The 20309-nt window shown below is 44.2% G+C and overlaps 2 protein-coding genes across 2 annotated transcripts in view; both read right to left on the bottom strand.

The window, feature by feature from the left end:
- LOC144492813 (sodium- and chloride-dependent neutral and basic amino acid transporter B(0+)-like) overlaps window positions 1-20309 on the bottom strand; it is a 315961-nt gene that overhangs the window by 284844 nt on the left and 10808 nt on the right. The gene's annotated exons all lie outside the window — the stretch shown is intronic.
- LOC144492425 (sodium- and chloride-dependent neutral and basic amino acid transporter B(0+)-like) overlaps window positions 1-20309 on the bottom strand; it is a 47322-nt gene that overhangs the window by 16684 nt on the left and 10329 nt on the right. Inside the window, exons 4-8 of the mRNA XM_078210434.1 lie at window positions 17818-17956; window positions 14367-14499; window positions 7149-7289; window positions 3960-4188; window positions 2077-2202 (exon numbers count right to left, since the gene is read on the bottom strand). Coding sequence (XP_078066560.1) covers window positions 2077-2202; window positions 3960-4188; window positions 7149-7289; window positions 14367-14499; window positions 17818-17956 — 768 coding nt within the window. The remainder of the gene's footprint in view (window positions 1-2076; window positions 2203-3959; window positions 4189-7148; window positions 7290-14366; window positions 14500-17817; window positions 17957-20309) is intronic.

Here is a 20309-nt window from a genome sequence, read left to right as displayed (position 1 = left end):
AGAAAGCCACGTAAAAAGCTATAAAGAAAAGTAAGATGGATTATGAAAGTAAACTAGCCCAGAATATAAAAACAGATAGCAAAAGTTTCTACAAATGTATAAAACAAAAAAGAGTGGCTCAAGTAAACATTGGTTCTTTAGAGGATGAGAAGGGGGATGTAATAACTGGAAATGAGAAAATGGCTGAGGCATTGAACAGGTATTTTGTGCCGGTCTTCACAGTAGAAGACACAAACAACATGACAAAAATTGATGACAGGAAGGCTATGGCAGGTGAGAACCTAGAAACTATCATTATCATGAAAGAGGTAGTGTTGGGCAAGTTAATGGGGCTAAAGGTAGACAAGCCTCCTGGTCCTGATGGAATGCATCCCAGGGCCCTAAAAGAGATGGTGGGAGAAATAGCAAATGCACTAATGGTAATTTACCAAAATTCGCTGGACTCTTGGGTGGTTCTGCAGATTGGAAAACAGCAAATGTGACGCCACTGTTTAAAAAAGGAAGTAGACAAAAGGCAGGTAACAATAGGCCGGTTAGCTTAACTTTTGTAGTAGGGAAAATGCTTGAATCTATCAACAAGGAAGAAACAGCGAGACATCTGGATACAAATTGTTCCATTGGTAAGATGCAGCATGGGTTCATGAAGGGCAGATCATGTTTGACTAATTTGGTGGAATTCTTTGAGAACATTATATGTACAATGAACAATGGGGAACCTGTGGATGTGGTGTATCTGGATTTCAAGAAGGCATTTGACAAGATGCCACACCAAAGACTGCTACATAAGATAAACGTGCATGGTGTTACGGGTAATGTATTAGCATGGATAGAGGATTGGTTAACGAACAGAAAGCAAAGAGTGGGGGTAAATGGGTGTTTTTCTGGTTGACGATCAGTGACTAGTGGTGTGCCTCAGGGATCAGTGCTGGGACCGCAATAGTTTACAATTTACATAGATGATTTGGAGTTAGGGACCAAGTGTAGTGTGTCAAAATTCGCAGATGAAACTAAGATGGGTGGAAGGGCAAAGTGTGCAGAGGATGCTGAAAGTCTGCAAAGGAACATAGATAGTCTAAGTGAGTGGGCGAGGGTCTGGCAGATGGAGTACAATGTTGGTAAATGTGAGGTCATCCATTTTGGTAGGAATAACAGCAAAATGGACTATTATTTAAATGGTAAAAAATTGCAGCATGCTGCTGTGCAGAGAGACCTGGGTGTCCTTGTGCAGGAATCTCAAGGAGTTGGTTTGCAGGTGCAGCAGGTAATTAAGAAGGCAAATGGAATTTTGTCCTTCATTGCGAGAGGGATGGAGTTTAAAAACAGCGAGGTTATGTTGCAGCTATATAAGGTACTGGTGAGGCCACACCTGGAGTATTGTGTACAGTTTTGGTCTCCTTACTTGAGAAAGGATATACTGGCACTGGAGGGGGTGCAGAGGAGATTCACTAGGTTGATTCTGGAGTTGAGAGGGTTGGCTTATGAGAAGAGACTGAGTAGACTGGGGCTATACTCACTGGAATTCAGAAGAATGAGGGGAGATATTATAGGAACATATAAGATTATGAAGGGAATAGATAAGATAGAAGCAGGGAAGTCGTTTCCACTGGTGGGTGAAATTAGAACTAGGGGGCATAGCCTCAAAATAAGGGGAAGCAGAATTAGGACTGAGTTGAGGAGAAACTTCTTTACACAAAGGGTTGTGAATCTGTGGAATTCCATGCCCAGTGAAGCAGTTGAGGCTACCTCATTGAATGTTTTTAAGGCAAAGATAGATAAATTTTTGAACAGTAAAGAAATTAAGGGTTATGGTGAACGGGCGGGTAAGTGAAGCTGAGTCCACAAAAAGATCAGCCATGATCTTATTGAATGGCGGAGCCGGCTCGAGGGGCCAGATAGCCTACTCCTGCTCCTAGTTCTTATGTTCTTATGAGGCCTTGGTTTTATGTTACATCGAAAAGGTGGCTCAGAGGGTCGATTTACTCTCATCAAAGTGATGAGGCAAAACTCAGCAAACTACGTGACTTCCTTTTATCAGAGTAGAAAGAGTTTGGTGAAATAAATTAATGTCACACTTACCTACAGATGCAAACTGACTGTCGAGTCCCAGAGAGAGCAGCATGAAGAAAAACAAAATTGACCAGAAAGGTGCCCCTGGCAACTGTGCAAGGGCTTCAGGGTAGGCAATGAAAGCCAAACCAAAACCTAAACAGTGGATAGAATTTAAAATATTGTGATGATACTGTGTCTTTAATAAATGTATTTTTTAAATCATGTTTCTCGTAAGGAGTACGTTTGAAATTCAGCTTTGTTTTACATGGTGCTGATTTGTCTGAAATAACATGCAGCTCCATGCTGAGAATCCAGGATAATAATGGATCTTAGCTAATGGGGTGTTTGGTTAAGTTGTGTTAATGCATTTGTGTTTACTTGGGTTTTTCCTTGGGGTTTCAGATTAGGATTTTGATTAGGTTAATTGACAGACAGAGAATGGATGGAGTGACAGTTTAAAAAAAAACAGTCAGTTACTGCTGGGTTCTGAAAGAAGCAAGAGGTGCCTTTCTATTTCTGTGTCTCTCTCTGGAGGCTGCTGTTTGGGACTGGCAGAAGACAGATGTCTCTCCATCTCTGTTCAGAAGTATTTAAAAAGCACTATTAACAAGTACAAGCACGTAAGCCTGATGTTTCCTAAATGATTTTGAAGAGAGGTTTTATATCTGAAAGAGGAATATTGCTTGAATTGGAACTAATAGAGATAGATTAGCAGTTAAGAATTATATCTTGTCCTGTTTAAGAATTTCAATTGGTAAATGTTAAGCCAATTCATTTGTTAAATGTTGTTAAATAAAGTTTGTTTTGATAAAAGCTTCCCAGTCTGTCAATTGAATTATGCCTGGAGTGAAACATCATATACTCACACTAATGTCAAAATAGAAAATTGTGTTGGGATGTACTCTAACTTCATAATATACATTGTGTGTTTCTGATCCATACCCCAACAGTATACAATTAATGCAATTTAAAGAAAAGTATGATAAGCCAAGCCCATTTATTTAAATTGGATGTAAAAGTCTCTCAAATTTTGTTTCGTGGCTTTCAGAGCCACACTGTAACTGGATGCGCTGCAGGAGATTTAATGGCTAAGCCAGAAGTTAATTGACATTTGGTGGGACTGGATGATCCAAGCAGTGGGCAGGCTGGATCATCCAGCCCCAGTGTTAGTTTTCCATTAACTCTCCTACCTAGGGCCACAATACAGCATGATAGCCAAGGTCTGCTGTTACTATCCAGCCTGCATGTTGGGGTTTTTTATTCTTGAAACATTAACATGACTTGAGGGCAGATCCATCCCCTCCAATATCCTCCTCTTTGTTAGGGAACGAGGACCAAGAGGAGAGGGAGCTCAGCTGTATCTCCAGGCTTCTCAGACACCACTGTGGCCCTGCCCACATTGTAAGCTGTTGACACTTTCAGTTACTTTCATAAGAATGGTGATGACAGTGCGGTGAACCCAGCTGATTGTGTTTTTTTTAAATTGTTTTATGGATGTGGGCATTGCTGGCCAGGCCGGCATGTATTTCCCATCCCTAACTGCCCTTGAAGAGTGTCATTATTCAGTGGATGGGTCAGCATTGCAGCAATGCCCAGAAGGAGCTAATACCTTCATGTTTCTGTTAAACTTTATAGATCCACAACATAAAGTAGTTGGTTCAGGAATAAGAGGCTGGACTGATGAACCATAAGCTAACTAGTAATGGCAAGATCATTTGTTTGTGGTGTCTGGACACATCAGTGCCTGTTTAATTGTATGTCATTCAGGGATCTTTGCAGATGTTTCAGAGATTACAATTCAATCTCTTCTCCATTTTTTTCATGAAACTGCAAATATTGACCAGGACACACACATCTCTTCAGGTCAGAAACATTTTAACAGAAGACAGTAAATTTAACGCTGCATTTACCTGACTGTGCGACCTCTGAAACAGGCTTGTCTTGTACATGAGCAATATGTCCCAGGATGGAGAAGATGGTAAATCCAGCAAACACACTCGTAGCACAGTTAACAACACAGACAATGATGGTGTCTCTGTAACAATTGTTGTGGAATTTGTTGTAGGACGACAATGTTGTTAAGCCTCCAAAAGCCACTGAGATGGAATAAAAAATTTGCGTTGCAGCATCTTTCCAGACCTGGTAGATAAAAACTAAAATTTATCAATGGTGAAAGATTTCTGTTCAACTCACTCAATAGATAAAACTACATTAACCATGTAGAACATGGGTGAACTGACTGAATGAAGTTTCCTCTGGTCAATTGTATCTCCAGTAAACAGTAGATCCACCATTCTATTTCTCTATACACTACTTGCTGTCAAATTCCCTCCTGGAGTCTCACTTTCCACTGTTGGCCATGTTTTCTATTCAGTGATTTGATTTGTTGCTCGCAGCTTGTACACTCACATCCAGTGACCTCCATTCCTTTACAGAAAACAATAAGTAGTCTCACAACACCAGGTTAAAGTCCAACAGATTTATTTGGTAGCACGAGTTTTCGGAGTGCTGCTCCTTCATCAGGTGAGTGCAGGATTTGTTTCACAAACAGGGCATATATAGACACAGATTCAATTACAAGATAATGATTGGAATGCGGGTAATCAAGTCTTTACAGGTGCAGACAATGCGAGTGGAGAGAGGGTTAAGCACAGGTTAAAGAGGTGTGAATTGCCTCAAGCCAGGACAGTTAGTGAGATTTTGCAAGCCCAGCCAAATCGTGGGGGTTACAGATAGTGTGACATGAACCCAAGATCCTGGTTGAGGCCATCCTCATGTGTGCGGAACTTGGCTGTCAGTTTCTGCATGGAGATTCTGCATTGTCGTGTGTCTTGAAGGCCACCTTGGAGAATGCCTACCCAAAGATCAGAGGTTGAATGCCCTTGACTGCTGAAGTATTCCTTGACAGGAAGGGAACACTCCTGCCTGGTGATTGGCGAGTGGTGTCCATTCATCTGTTGTCGTAGCATCACGCCAATGTACCATGCCTCAGGACATCCTTTCCTGCAGCGTATCAGGTAGACAACGATGGCCGAGTCACAAGAGTAGGTACCATGTACCTGGCAGATTGTGTTCTCACGTGAGATGATGGCATCCGTGTCGATGATCTGGCACGTCTTGCCGAAGTTGCTGTGGCAGGGTTGTGTGGTGTCGTGGTCACTGTTCTCCTGAAGGCTGGGTAGTTTGCTGCGGACAATGGTCTGTTTGAGGTTGCGCGGTTGTTTGAAGGCAAGTAGTAGAGGTGTGGGGATGGCCTTGGCGAGATGTTCGTCTTCATCGATGACATGTTGAAGGTTCCGGAGAAGATGTTGTAGCTTCTCCGCTCCGGGGAAGTACTGGATGACAAAGGGTACTCTTTCGGGTGTGTCCCGCGTTTGTCTTCTGAGGAGGTCGGTGTGGTTTTTCGTTGTGGCACATCGGAACTGTCAATCGATTAGTCGAGCGCCATATTCTGTTCTTACAAGGGCTTCTTTCAGCTTCTGTAGGTGTCTGTTGCGATCCTCCTCATCTGAGCAGATACTATGTATACGGAAGGCTTGTCTGTCGGGGATGGCTTCTTTAACGAACTTAGGATGGAAGCTGGAGAAGTGGAGCATCGTGAGGTTATCCGTGGGCTTGCGATACAGTGACTGTCCTTGATGGAAATGCGTGTATCCAAGAATGCAACCGATTCCGGAGAGTAGTCCATGGTGAGTCTGATGGTGGGATTGAACTTGTTGATGTCATCATATAATTGTTTCAGTCATTGTTTGCCATGAGTCCAAAGGAAGAAAATGTCATTGATGTATCTAGTGTATCGCGTCGGTTGAAGGTCCTGTGCGGTGAAGAGGTCTTGCTCGAACTCATGCATGAAGGTGTTGACATACTGAAGTGTGAATTTGGTCCCCATGGCTGTTCCATGTATCTGGAAGAACTGGTTGTTGAAGGTGAAGACGTTGTGATCCAGGATGAAGCGGATGAGTTGTAGAATTGCGTCTGAAGATTGGCGGTTGTCGGTGTTGAGTACTGAGGCAGTTGCAGCAATGCCATTGTCGTGGAGGATGTTGGTGTAGAGTGCCGAGACATCCATTGTGACGAGGAGTGCTCCTGGTTCAACTGCTCCATGAGTGCTGCGTTTCTGTAAGAAGTCTGTAGTATCACGACAGAAGCTGGGGGTTCTTTGTACGATGGATTTCAGGATGCCCTCAACATGGCCGGAGAGGTTCTCACACAAGGTTCCATTGCCTGATACGATGGGACGGCCGGGTGTGTTGGCTTTGTGTATCTTCGGGAGGCAGTAGAGATCTCCAATGCTGGGAGTACATGGGATGAGAGTACGGAGGCTGCTTTGAAGGTGCGGATCAAAGGTCTTGATCAGTCTGTTGAGTTGACGGGTGTGTTCTTTGGTCGGATCTGCGGATAATTGTCTGTAGTGATCCTCGTTGTTCAGTTGTCGGTACACTTCTTTGCAGTAATCCGTTTTGTTCAGTATGACAGTGGCCTCTCCTTTGTCTTCTGGTTTGACGACAATGTTTTTGACACAAATCCTGCACTCACCTGATGAAGGAGGAGCGCTCTGAAAACTTGTGCTACCAAATAAACCTGTTGGACTTTAACCTGGTGTTGTTAGACTGCTTAGTGTGCCTACCCCAGTCCAACACCAGCATCTCCACATCATGTTTACGGAAAACAGCATCAGTTAAATAAAGTATTTCTATAGGTCATTACCTGTGCAGTGACCCATGGCATGGTTTGGAGAGTAAGTTTAATTTTCATGCATTGAAACCAACACAATAAAAATAGGATGGTTCTCATAACCGATGAAAAGTTCACTCTGCCAGGCATCAAAATTGAAAATCCCAGTAAAAGCTTTTTGATATACAAGGTAAGCCCACATCTAGAAGGCAATAGAAACCCAGTCAGATCCCAGTCCAATAGCGTCTTTTCCACATTCTGCCACCATTGTGTCAAAATGAATTGAGATACATGCAGTTTGATAAAATATATACCTGATGGTATTCATTTACAACTTTCTTTAAAAAGATAAATTTAAAACTCAAAATAAGGCGAACAGTTTTGCTGAGAAAAGTAAATGAAACCGATTTTTGTGATGTGTTTACCTCAGCATCAGCCAGTTTGGAGAAGTCTGACTGGCTTCCAATGTAGAATTCAATTCCTTGATAGGCTCCCTCCAGGGTAAGACCTCGGATCAGGAGTATGCTCAGAACAGCATACGGGAATGTCGCAGTGAAATAAACCACCTGACCATGGAGAGGAGTTTGTTAGATTTCCCTGTATTGCTGGTACAACATTCACTGTATTGAATGGGAAACTGATAGGATTGTAATCAAAGTAGTAGTAACTGTACAAAGGGTATGTTTAATTGTGCAGTTGTATTTAAACTGTAACTGAATTTAAATACCATTGATATTTACTTGCAACTCACCTTCCTGTAGAAAGACAGAAGTATCTGGAACTGAAGAAGACCATTTGATCCATGTCAAGGGATTAGGAGAACAACGTTGTGATCTCTCTTAGACACCTCCCCAAAAGTACTTTGAGTCCCTATTGAATTTTGCTTTTACGACCAGTTCATGCTGTTTTCCGTGGCTGTTCACTCAATACTCAACACCCCTTTGCAACTAAATGCAACTAAATCCCTGTCCTAAGGTTAGGGCTTAGGGTTAACCCTCTTATTTTGGACTATGGAAGCATGTAAAACATAGTGGAGGTGAAATACAACTTTGACATGAGCAGAAAATATAAGATATTAGATTAACTGAGCATTATACACTCTTAATCGATTTCCCTGCCCTTTAAAATTGGTGGAAAAGTAAGCCAGATATATAACAAATTGCACTTTTGTCACTGCCAAAGTGGAATTTCAATCCTATTGATATTTATTTTGCCTTGACTATTGAGGATTTTGAAATCATAAGCAAAAAATGTTCAAATACTCAGCAGGTCTGGCAGTATCTGTGGTGAGAGAAGGTGAGTTAACGGGTTGGAATTTCCGGTGAGTCAGGGTGACTCAGGAGCTCTTTACAAATGGCCCGTGGCTCCCGATTTCTGACCCCATTGCCAAGCTGCCTGCTTTTTAGGACTACCTTTTCAGGGTGCTGGTTGGTTTGGGTCAACAGTTCACCTCTGGCACTCCCATTCTGGCCGGCTCCATTGCGGACATTTTAATGGAGTCAGTAATTTAAAGAATCACAGTTCACATCCCATCAGAGCAATTGTGAACCATGGCCTGTATGAGGGTATCTTTTAAAACATGAGTTCAAAAGGTCCTCCTCAAGCCCCCAATGCCAAGTGTGAGGACATCGTGATAAAACAGGAAAAAAAGAAATCCTATAATTGGGAATGGCGGCTGTGGGTTTAAAGGAAAAACTGGCTTTTTAAGGTGGAAAACTAGCAGATTGTGTGGGTTGTTAGAACAACAGCATTGACATGCAAATTAACTTAACAGCACTGGGAACAAATGTTTACCTGAAGCAAGTTGGTTCAATGGAAAAAGGGGTGCTGGGGACATTTCACATTTACATTCTAAAATGTGAGCTCATGTAAAAAGGTAAGAGTAACTTTTGAGAAGGTCCTTTCAGATAAGGGAAGATCAAAACGAAAGACAGTATATCAGAGACAAATTCATCCTATGCAGGGAGCTGTTTCAAGATCTTAGCCCACACAGCAGGAAGCTGTGTTTATTTCCAACAAGTTCTGTCTGGAGAAAGCTAGTTTTGAGAAGCTAATTGTCTCTATTCAAATTGGAAGCAATTCCAAAAGGCATTGGTGTCCAGTGTGGTAACTATTGCTGGATTTTGCCTATAGGTTTTAAAACCTATGAGATGGTTTTTGGGGAGATTTAGCTCTGAGGTTAGGAAAATAAACGAGTTTGAAACTGGTTAAATTTAAAGTCATTGTGGATAGCCATTAATGCAGTTAACTACATTTTTGTCTGTCTTTCTTGCTTTGTGTTTTACTGTTAAATAAACCTTTATATCATTTAAGATCACCACAAAAGCATTTTGGACTTTCATTGGTCTTCATATCTTTCCACATTATACCAAATTGAAAAAGTAGAGTTATGATCATGCATTCCAAAGTTTCCTACTGAGTTTTGGAATACCCTGACATTTGACATCAGTTATGCTCTTAACACAACGTAAGCCGCTCAAACAACCCCGTCACCCCTCCTGCCTCCCATGCCAAGCTATGCCCATCCACCCACTCCATGGCTCCTCATTGCCTCATGCCATGCTATGCCCCTCTAAACTGCCCTTGGTCCTTCATGCCCCCAATGCCAATCTAATGCACTTCCAAGCCCATTATTGCATGAAACATTGCACAGAAGCATTGAACTTTATAGTGACAACTGGGTGCATAAAAAGAAAAGAAAAACAAGCCATTTGTTCATTACTTTCCATTGTGTTTAAAAGTAATTTCACTGCAAGGCAATGAATGTTTCAATACTCCCAATCCTTTAAAGTTTCTATAACAGAAACTGCAAGTCTTTGAAACCTTTTAACCTTGTGTGAATAAATATTGTGAAATTGACAACAGAGATCAGATGGATTGTCAGAAAAACCCATCTGGTTCACTAATGTCCTTTCGGAAGGAAATCTGCCGTCCTTACCTGGTCTGGTCTACATGTGATCCAGAGCCACAGCAATGTGGTTGACTCTTAACTGCCCTCTGAAATGGCCTAGCAAGTCAGTTGTATCAATTGCTACAAAGTCTCAAAGAAATGAAACTGGACAGACCACCTGGTATCGACCTCGGCACCGGAAAAGGCAACAGCAAAACAAACAGCCCTGTCGACCCTGCAAAGTCCTACTTACTAACATCTGGGGGCTAGTGCCAAAATTGGGAGAGCTGTCTCATCAACTAGTCTGACATAGTCATTCTCATGAATCATACCTTCCAGATAACACCCCAGACACCACCATTACCATCCCTGGATATGTCCTGCCCCACCGGCAGGACAGACCCAGCAGAGGAGGTGGCACAGTGGTATACAGTCAGGAGGGAGTTGCCCTCGGCATCCTTAACATTGACTCTGGACCCCATGAGGTCTCATGGCCCCAGGTTAAACATGAGCAAGGAAACTTCCTATTGGTTACTTTGTACCATCCTCCTTCGGCTGATGAATCAGTATTCCTCCATGTTGAACAACACTTGGAGGAAGCACTGGGTGTGGCAAGGGCGCAAAGTTTACTCTGGATGGAGGATTTCAATGTCCACCACCAAGAGTGGCTCGGCAGCAACACTAGTGATCAAGCTGGTAGGGTCCTGAAGGATATAACTGCTAGACTGGGTCTGTAGCAGGTGGTGAAGGAACCAACAAGAGGAAATAACAGACTTGACCTCATCCTTACCAATCTGCCGGCTGCAGATGCATCTGTCCATGATAGTATCGGTAAGAGTGACCACCGCACAGTCCTTGTGGAGCCGAATACCTGCCTTTACATTAAAAATAACCTCCATCGTGTTGTGTGGTGCTATCACCGCGCTAAATGGGACAGACTTCGAACCAATCTAGCAACTCAAGACTGGGCATCCATGAGGCGCTGTGGGCCATCAACAGCAGTGCAACAATACTCCAGCACAATCTGCAACCTCATGGCCCAGCACATCCCCTACTCAACCATTACCATCAAGCCAAGGGATCAACCCTGGTTCAATGGAGAGTGCAGGAGGACATGCCAGGAGAAGAACCAGGCATACCTAAAAATGAGGTGTCAACCTGGTGAAGCTAAAAAACAGGACTACTTGCGTGCCAAATGGCAAAAACAGCAAGTGATAGACAGAGCTAGGCAATCCCACAACCAACGGATCAGATCTAAGCTCTGCAGTCCTTCCACATCCAGTCGAGAATGATAGTGGACAATTAAACAACTCGGTGGAGGAGGAGGCTCTACAAATATCCCCATCCTCAATGATGGAGGAGCCCAACACATCAGTGCAAAAGATAAGGCTGAAGTCTTCAGCCTTCAGCAGCAATCTTCAGCCAGAAGTGCCGAGTGGATGATCCATCTCGGCCTCTTCCAGTGGTCCCCAGTATCTCAGATGCCAGTCTGCAGCCAATTCGACTCACTCCCTGTGATATCAAGAAACGGTTGGAGGCACTGGATACTGCAAAGGCAATGGGCCCTGATAACATTCCAGCAATAGTACTGAAGACTTGTGCTCCAGAACTTGCCGCTCCCCTAGCCAAGCTCTTCCAGTACAGTTACAACACTGGCATCTACCCAACAATGTGGAAAATTGCCCAGGTATGCCTTGTACACAAAAAGCAGGACAAATCCAACCCGGCCAATTACCACCTAATCAGTCTACTCTTGATCAGTAAAATGATGGAAGGGGTCATCAACAGTGCTATCAAGCAGCACCTACTCAGCAATAACCTGCTCAGTGATGCCAGGGTCACTCAGCTCCTGACCTCGTTACAGCCTTGGTTCAAACATGGACAAAAGAGCTGAATTCCAGAGGTGAGGTGGGAGTGACAGTCCTTGACATCAAGGCCGCATTCGACCGAGTGTGGCATCAAGGAGCTCTAGCGAAACTGGAATCAATTAGTGTCAGGGGGCAAACTCTCTGCTGGTTGGAGTCACACCTAGCACATAGGAAGATGGTTATGGTTGTGGAAGCTCAGTCATCTCAGCTCCAGGAAATCTCTGCAGGAGTCCCTCAGGGTAGTGTCCTAGGCCCAACAATCTTCAGCTGCTTCATCAATGACTTTCCCTCCATCATAAGGTCAGAAGTGAGGATGTTCGCCGATGATTGCACAATGTTCAACACCATTCGTGGCTCCTCAGATACTGAAGCAGTCCATGTTCAAATGCAACAACATCTGGACAATATTCAGGCTTGGGCTGACAAGTGGCAAGTAACATTCGTGCCACACAAATGCCAGGCAATGACCATCACTAATAAGTCCAAAGATGTGCGGGTTAGGTGGATTGGCTATTCTAAATTGCCCCTTCGTGTCCCAGGATGCATAGGTTAGAGGGATTAGTGGGTAAATATGTAGGATAGGGCCTGGGTGGGATTTTGGTTGATGCAGACTCGATGGGCCAAATGGCCTCTTTCTGCACTGTAGGATTCTATGATTCTATGATTCTAAGAGATACGCTAACCACCACCCCTTGACATTCAATGTGTAACCATCACTGAATCCCCCACTGTCAACATCCTTGGGGTTACCATTGACCAGAAACTCAATTGGACTCACCACATAAACACAGCGGCTACAAGAAAAGGTCAGAGGCTACAAATATTGCGGCAAGTAAATCACCTCCTGACTCCCCAGAGACTATCCACCATTTACAAGGCACAAGTCAGGAGTGCGATGGAATACTCCCCACTTGCCTGGATGGGTGCAGCTCCAACAACAGTCGAGCTGCTTGACACCATCCAGGACAAAGCAGCCCACTTGATTGATATCACATCTACAAACATTTAATCCCTCCACCACTGATGCTCAGTATCAGCAGTGTGAACTATCTACAAGATGCACTGCAGCAATTCACCAAAGCTGCTTAGGCAGCACCTTCCAAACCCACGACCTCTTCCATCTAGAAGGACAAGGGCAGCAGATAAATGGGAACACCAACACATGCAAGTTCGCCTCCAAGCCACTCACCATCCTGGCTTGGAAATATATCGCTATTCCTTCGCAGACGCTGGGTCAAAATCACTGGAGGTGGGGTGGGGGGCGGCGGGGGGGTGGGGGGGTTGGGGGGGGAGGGCTGGGGGCAGAAATGGTGGTGAGTGCAAAGTAGCCACTGTTCAGGAGCACTTTGAGGACATCCCTAAAGCATTTCTGCTGTTCTCCAGGGAGTCTCCTATTGTGATTGATTTCCAAGCCATGACATGAATTTCTAAACAGCAATAGCCCCAATAAGCAATCTGGAAATCCCATTCCATGCTAATCCAGCTCTATACTTAGTCTCTTTCTTTGTTCCATTACCTTTTGTGTCCCTTATCATCCCTTTGCCATTAAAAACCCCTGGCCCATGTAATGACTTCAACGAGGTCCATGAGTTGGACCTGCTAGAATATGAGCTTCCTAATTGAGGGCTAGCTATCAACAGGTCCAGGCAGCAGGCGATCAACGGGGTCGTCCATCCTGACTGTTTGCCCCTCTACCGTGGCTATATTTGCGGCCAGGTGTCCATGGGTGCAGTTGACACCTTCCGTGCCTGCTGGGCATCGCAGGGGCTGGGGTGTATTATAAACCCCGAAAATCACATTATGATTTAAAGTTTTAAGTTTCCTTTCGACTTTGTTTTTTGTTCGGGCCGTTCCCCCTCCTTTTGGGGAGCTGCCCCTTTTAATTTGTCCCTATGTTAATTTGAGTTTGTTTATTTGGTTGGTATCGAAAGATATCCCTAATTGAGGGCTAGACTATTAATCCAGAAACTCAGCTAATGTTCTGGGGACCCAGGTTCAAATCCCAACACGGCAGATGGTGGAATTTGAATTCAATATTTTAAAAAATCTGGAATTAAGATTGATGTTTTAAGTTTCCTTTACGCTTTGTCTTTTGTTTCGGGTGGCTCCCCTCCTTTTGGGAGCTGCTCCTTTTAATTTGTCCCTGATTTAATTTGAGTTAGTTTAATTGTTTGGACCACAAAAGAGATCCCTAATTGAGGGTTGTTAAGGCTGCCCAATCAGCGAGTTCTACAGAGACACATCATTGGAGTGTCTTGGTCACTGGCACTTGGGGTGAATATGCTGTACTGGGAAATTCCTGCCTCTCTGTCCTTACATCTGGCTTTTCCAAGTTCTGACACTTATGACCTCAAATGCTAACTCTGTTTCTGTCCCCACGCTGCTGTCTGTTTGCTAAGCCTTGGCTGTTTTTATTTCACATTTCCAGCATCTGCAGTATTTTGCTTTAATACAGTTCTCTTCTGTTTTTAGGCAAAGAGATGTTTACAAAATCTGGCAAACAGTAATAACCGCTGATTTAGGAACAGTTCTTCATGCAGATTAGTAGCTGGAAGGATCTTCTTGGTAGGGGAGTGGGAACTCTGAAATCCTTTCGGGGATAATTAGATATTATAAATTGTTATGAGTAGGTGGACTGAATGGCTTCAATCGCTTTCACATTGCGACAGCTATGGTCAGTTTTGGAGAATTGTGACTGTTCTTATGAGTGAGATTGTCAGATCTCATCCATACACATGTTCCTTATGCATTTTGGATTTCTAACACTCCTGAACAAATTCTATTAACATCATTTATGTGATAAACTAACTTGCTTCAAAAAATATATGTTTAAATTGTATATATTTTAATGCAGGGATTTGACTGTGCATCACTAATCATTTTACCTTTCCTGAAGATTTGATTCCTTTTGATAACGCTGCCCCAACAATGAGCCAGGCCAGAAGCAGACAGAGGGCTAAATACCAGACTATCTTCCCAGTCTCATCAATTGAATTGGAACGATCCAAAGCCACTTTACTGAATAAAACACCAGGAAACATCTTATGTTAGGACATTTATTCATTAGCACTGGTACATAAAATACATATAGACATGGTGGCACTGGAAATTGCTGATTCTTATGCTTTCGAAATCATGGTGGCACAGCAGTTAGCAGTTAGGGACCCAGGTTCAATTCCCAGCTTGGGTCACTGTCCACGTGGACATTATGCTAACCCTTGATTGAACCTTTGTTCCATACTTACAGCACATTGTGCAGTCTGGTTGCCATATCATAAAAAGGATGTAGAAGCTTTGGAGAGAGTGTGGAGAAGATTTGCAAGTATGATACCAGATTTGCATAGGCATACATACATGGGGAGGCAGTGGTTTAGTGATATTATTACTGGGTTAGTAATCCAGAGACCCAGGGTAATCCTCTGGGCACCATGACAGATGTTGAAATTTAAATTCAATAAAAATCAGAAAATAAATATCTAATGGTCAGTATAAAACAGCTCTTTTCTATGCAACATAACTGGAATAGTAATCCAAATTAAGTGAATAATGATGATAAAATCTGAGGGGTAATACTCTGTTTAAATGAAGAAAAACAGTTTCAGGTCAGCCTTGCAGCCTGAACAAATAGAGGTACTGCCTGTCAGAAAGCTCTCTCTCAAATCAGATACACTGGGCCCGATTTTACCATTGCGTCGGGCATGAAAACTTGCTAAAGTCGGGCGTGAGATGATTAGCGCGATCCGCGCCCGTGTCCGCGCAGATGCCCACTTTACCAAGGCCCGAAAATGGTCGTGATCAGAACCGCGCCAGAAAATGGGCACGACATCAATTTAAATGCATTTGCATGCATTTAAATGGACTTAATGAGCTGAACGCCCAATCTTATCGGCATTTTCCCCTTTACCATCGCATCCGCCTGTCCAGATTCGGCACAAAACAGACATGTTCGGTAAAGGTCTGTTTCGGGCGCTCCAACTTCTGAAGAGGTAAATTCAGAGCTTCCAACGGCTCTCTCACTCAGATCGGTGGTGGGGGGAGGGAGGGAGGTGGGCCAAATCATTCTTTGGTGGGAGGGAGGGAGGAAGAGGCGGGTCAGATGGTTCTCTGGTGGTGGGGGGGAGGAGGGAGGCCCGATCATTCTCTGGTGGGGGAGGGGGGGAGGGGAGGAGGAGTCCAGCTGGATCTCTGGTGGGGGGGCGGAGGGGGAGGAGAAGGAGGGAGGCAGGCCAGATCATTCTCTGGTGAGGGGAATGGGGGGGGGGTGGGGGGCAGAGGCGGGGAGGCCCACTGCCACTCTGTGGGCAATCGGTGGGGGAGAGAGGGGGGTCCGCTGCCACTCTGCGGGCGATTGGTGGGGGGAAGGGGGGCAAGGGGTTGCGATCAGTCTGGGTAGTAGGGGGGTGGGTGAATAAGGAGGACAGTTATGTTGTGGGGGTGGGGTGATGTCTCTGGGGGCCATCACTCCCGCTTTATCCGCTTTTTGCAGCCAGGGGGGCTGTATGACAGGCACCTTTTTCAATTTTCTATTTTCACTGCGCATGCGAAGTTGAAGGCTCTGATTGGAGGTGCAGCATTTCGGGCGCGATAATCCCCACCTACAGCGCAATTCAGACTCGCGGTTTTTTTTTCAGGCTGAATGCGTACGGGGGCGCCTGAGAATCAAAATGGTAAAATCAGGCCCACTATCTATTGCAACAGTTAAATCAAACCAGCATATAAAGTGACTCAACCTCTTCAGCCCCAAGCATGTTTTGCATATACTCAGCGCATAAGTTGTCCGCTCTTTTCATTGGACATTCGTTGTTAGCCTTAATTTTTCACCCCATAAATGCATGTTTTACTAACTGGTATCTTTATAATTGGGTGCAAGGAATCGAGCAGGCAATATAGGCTATATTGCAAAGGTGCATTTAAACCATGCTCACACACAGCTGACCCTGTGTGGCAAAAGATGGTAACTACCCGCACCCATGTTGGCATTTCACTTTTATACTCCACGTGTATCGCTATTTCTGAGGAATTTCCCGAGGCCTCAAAGGTCGACTGATACACTGAGATCCACAGCAAAAAATGCCAGGAATGCAGATCGAAAATTTAGATTAGACGTGACTGTTCCCCAACTCTATTTGTTCTTAAATGGAATAAACAGAATATAAAACAGAAGGAAGAATGTAGCAAACTAACAACGATAGAGAGCCACAAAACCATGCACATTTACAAACTGGGATCTCAGGCCATGTCAGCCTTCGTTATTTGGTGCTTGACAACTTCTGTTGCCCTACGTTAATTCAATGAACGCACTGTCGTCCTTGGGGTGATTGACTCAATTTTCAGGGGTCTTTTGGGAGGGGTTCGGAGATAGAAAGGCTGGAAAAGCAGCGTGGGAGGGAGGGGTGGGGGTGGAGCTGGATGTCCAATACCTTCCTCTGTCACTCTGCCAGCAGTGGGAAAGATGGCAGTTAGCCCAACTGAACCAGGTGCATGGCCAATTACAGGCCTCCTGCCATCTTCGTTTGTGTTGTACCAGCTGTAGGAGGGCCCTCCGCCTGACTTCAATTACCTGACTGTGAGGGGGTGCATCCATCGCTGCACCTTCTTCCTCCAGGTGGTGTGTGAGTCGTGGTCACCACTCTCGGTGACACTGCTGAGCTGCTGACCCTCTGATTGATTGGCAGTGCTTGGGCTGCCACTGATAGAATCTGGCCGGAGGTTACCCTCCAAGCCTGGTGCCAATGGCAGGACCCCCCCACCCCCACCCCCGCCCCCCACCTTCCGAAAAACCCTGGCCCACCTTTCCATCTTTCTGAAGTGACAGCAGGATGTTGCTGGCATGGGTCAACATCTGTCCATGTGTTTTTCATCTGTACAATATCACAGAAATCACAGCTCTCTCCACAGAAGAAATGGACAAATTGTTATAAATGAACTACATTTCTAATTGAAAATGTTTCTGAATGAATTCTTCATGATTTAGTTTAAAAAGATACCATAGCACCACCTAGTGACTGAATAGTGTACTTACAGCTCACAAGTTTATTTTATTGGTTCCATCATCAGTTTTCAATGGAACACGCATACCTCAAACTTGGATAAGACGACGAAACATAGAAATAAAATGTTTTAGTAATATATTTAAAGTAAACCAGTTAATCAATAAAATGTCCCCTGTTGTGATGTTGTTTTGTAACAGGTGTATGATGTAAATAGTACCTCTATCTGAATCAAACAGCTTTTCACTCATTAAACAGGACATTCCCCCAACTAATCTTCCCAAAAGGAAGCTGCTGGTACAGCTGTGCAGGTTATAGGTGCAGCTATCTGTCGTCATTTACTTACTCCCAGTATTGCTCACTTGGACTCTGGTGAGGAAGATAGATTTCTGATCCATTTGGACAAGTTTCATTGTTTCCATGCAGCCATGTTCTATTAACGATTTCAAAATATCCATCACCCAGAGTGAGGTTGCAGAGTGGATCTAGAGAATGGGGAATGTGTTTTAGAATTACATTTCACTGGTAGTCCTCTCCCCATGTCTCTCAAGAGGCTGACTTGCAAAGCGCTACCCCACCTTCAACCTCTCCTTCCCTATCTCCAAAGCCCTTGAAAATGTTGCCTTCTCCAAAATCCATGCCCATCTATCCTGGAAATCCAATTTTGAATCCCTCCAATCAGATTTCACTCCCCAACCCAGCCACAATATGGAAAGAGTTCTTATCCAAGTCCTCTGTGGCTATAAAAAAAGGTAAATGTTCCCTCCTCATCCCATCTGTAACATTTGACATGATTGACCATAGATCTCCCCCAAAGCCTTTCCATTGTCATCCAGCAGGGTGGGACTGTTCTCTCATATTTCCATTCTTATCAGTTTAGTTGGAACCACAGAAACACTTGAAAAGATTTCTCTACTCCTGCCCATTACCTCCTGTGCCCCCCTACATTGGACCCCCTCCTATTTCTTATCAGCATGCTGCTTCACCCATCTCTACCTCATCATCGCCTCTCTTGACTCCTCAACATCAGGCTGCTTATCTGACATCCAAGACTGGACTAAGAAATCTCTTCCAATTATATATCGAGAAGACTGAGCCCATTGTTTTCAATCCCCACACAATATTCCGTGACTCCATCATTCTCCCAGGCAACAGTCTGTTATTAAGCCAGTCTGTTTGCAAACTTGGTCACGTTTAACTCAGACAAATTTCTGATCAGATTCTCGCTCTATTACTCAGACCGATTTATTTCCACTTCCATAATATCACTCAACTTCGAACCTGTCTTGACTCATCTGATGCTGTTACTCTCATTCATACCGTTGTAATCTGACCTGACAATTCCAATGTACTCCTGACTGCAGTCCCACATTCTACTCTCTGTAAAGGTGAGGTTATTCAAAACTTGACTGCCCATGTCTTAATTTGTTTTGTCCCACTTAGTCCCATATAGACCTTAGTCCTGTTCCCCTATCACTCATATGCCTGTTGACTTACCTCAGTTCCGTTCAGGCGATGTCTTAATTTTAAAATTCTCATCCTTATTTCCAAATCCCTCCATGGCCTTGCCCCTCCGTATCTCTGTAATCTCCTCCAGCCTCAGAGGCCTCCAAGAGCACTGGAGGGATTCTGTTATCTGTGCTCCTCTAAGACTGGTTTTAATTTTTCCGCCATTGGTGCCTGTGTCTTCCATTGTTTTGGTGCCAAGCTTTGGAATTCCCTCTGTACACGTTTTTACCATGCTTTCCACATTGAAGATATTCCTTAAAATCTACCTGGGAACCTAGCACTGTGAGACATTAATGCTAACCACTGTGTTACTAAGCCGCCCCAAAATGAAACAAAATATAATGTATTTCATTATGTTAAAGGCACGATATAAATAGGCCTCATTGATGTTGTTTTCCAATGCTGGGCTGTAAATCAGTTTAGGAGAGTGGTCCAAGAAGTGGCTGATGAAATTCAACGTGGGCAAGGGCGAGGTCGTGCACTTTGGAAAAAAGAATAGAGGCATGGACTATTTTCTAAACGGTGACAAAATTCATAATGCTAAAGTGCAAAGGGACTTGGGAGTCCTAGTCCAGGATTCTCTAAAGGTAAACTTGCAGGTTGAGTCTGTAATTAAGAAAGCAAATGTAATGTTGTCATTTATCTCAAGAGGCTTGGAATACAAAAGCAGGGATGTACTTCTGAGGCTTTATAAAGCACTGGTTAGGCCCCATTTGGAGTACTGTGAGCAATTTTGGGCCCCACACCTCAGGAAGGACATACTGGCACTGGAGCGGGTCCAGCGGAGATTCACACGGATGATCCCAGGAATGGTAGGCCTGACATACGATGAACGTCTGAGGATCGTGGGATTATATTCATTGGAGTTTAGGAGGTTGAGGGGAGATCTGATAGAGACTTACAAGATAATGAACGGCTTAGATAGGATGGACGTAGGGAAGTTGTTTCCATTAGCAGGGGAGACTAGGACGCGGGGGCACAGCCTTAGAATAAAAGGGAGTCACTTTAGAACAGAGATGAGGAGAAATTTCTTCAGCCAGAGAGTGGTAGGTCTGTGGAATTCATTGCCACAGAGGGCTGTGGAGGCCGAGACGTTGAGCGTCTTCAAGACAGAAATTGATAAATTCTTGATTTCTCGAGGAATTAAGGGCTATGGGGAGAGAGCGGGTAAATGGAGTTGAAATCAACCATGATTGAATGGTGGAGTGGACTCGATGGGCCGAATGGCCTTACTTCCGCTCCTATGTCTTATGGTCTTATGGAATTCTGCAACATAACTTCACAAATCTTTTCACTCTGACTGCCCCAGCAGAAAACAAAAAAACAGAG

This window comes from Mustelus asterias, chromosome 4, assembly GCF_964213995.1.
Source record: "Mustelus asterias chromosome 4, sMusAst1.hap1.1, whole genome shotgun sequence".
Taxonomy (NCBI): domain Eukaryota; kingdom Metazoa; phylum Chordata; class Chondrichthyes; order Carcharhiniformes; family Triakidae; genus Mustelus; species Mustelus asterias.
This window is presented reverse-complemented; position numbering and strand designations above follow the sequence as displayed.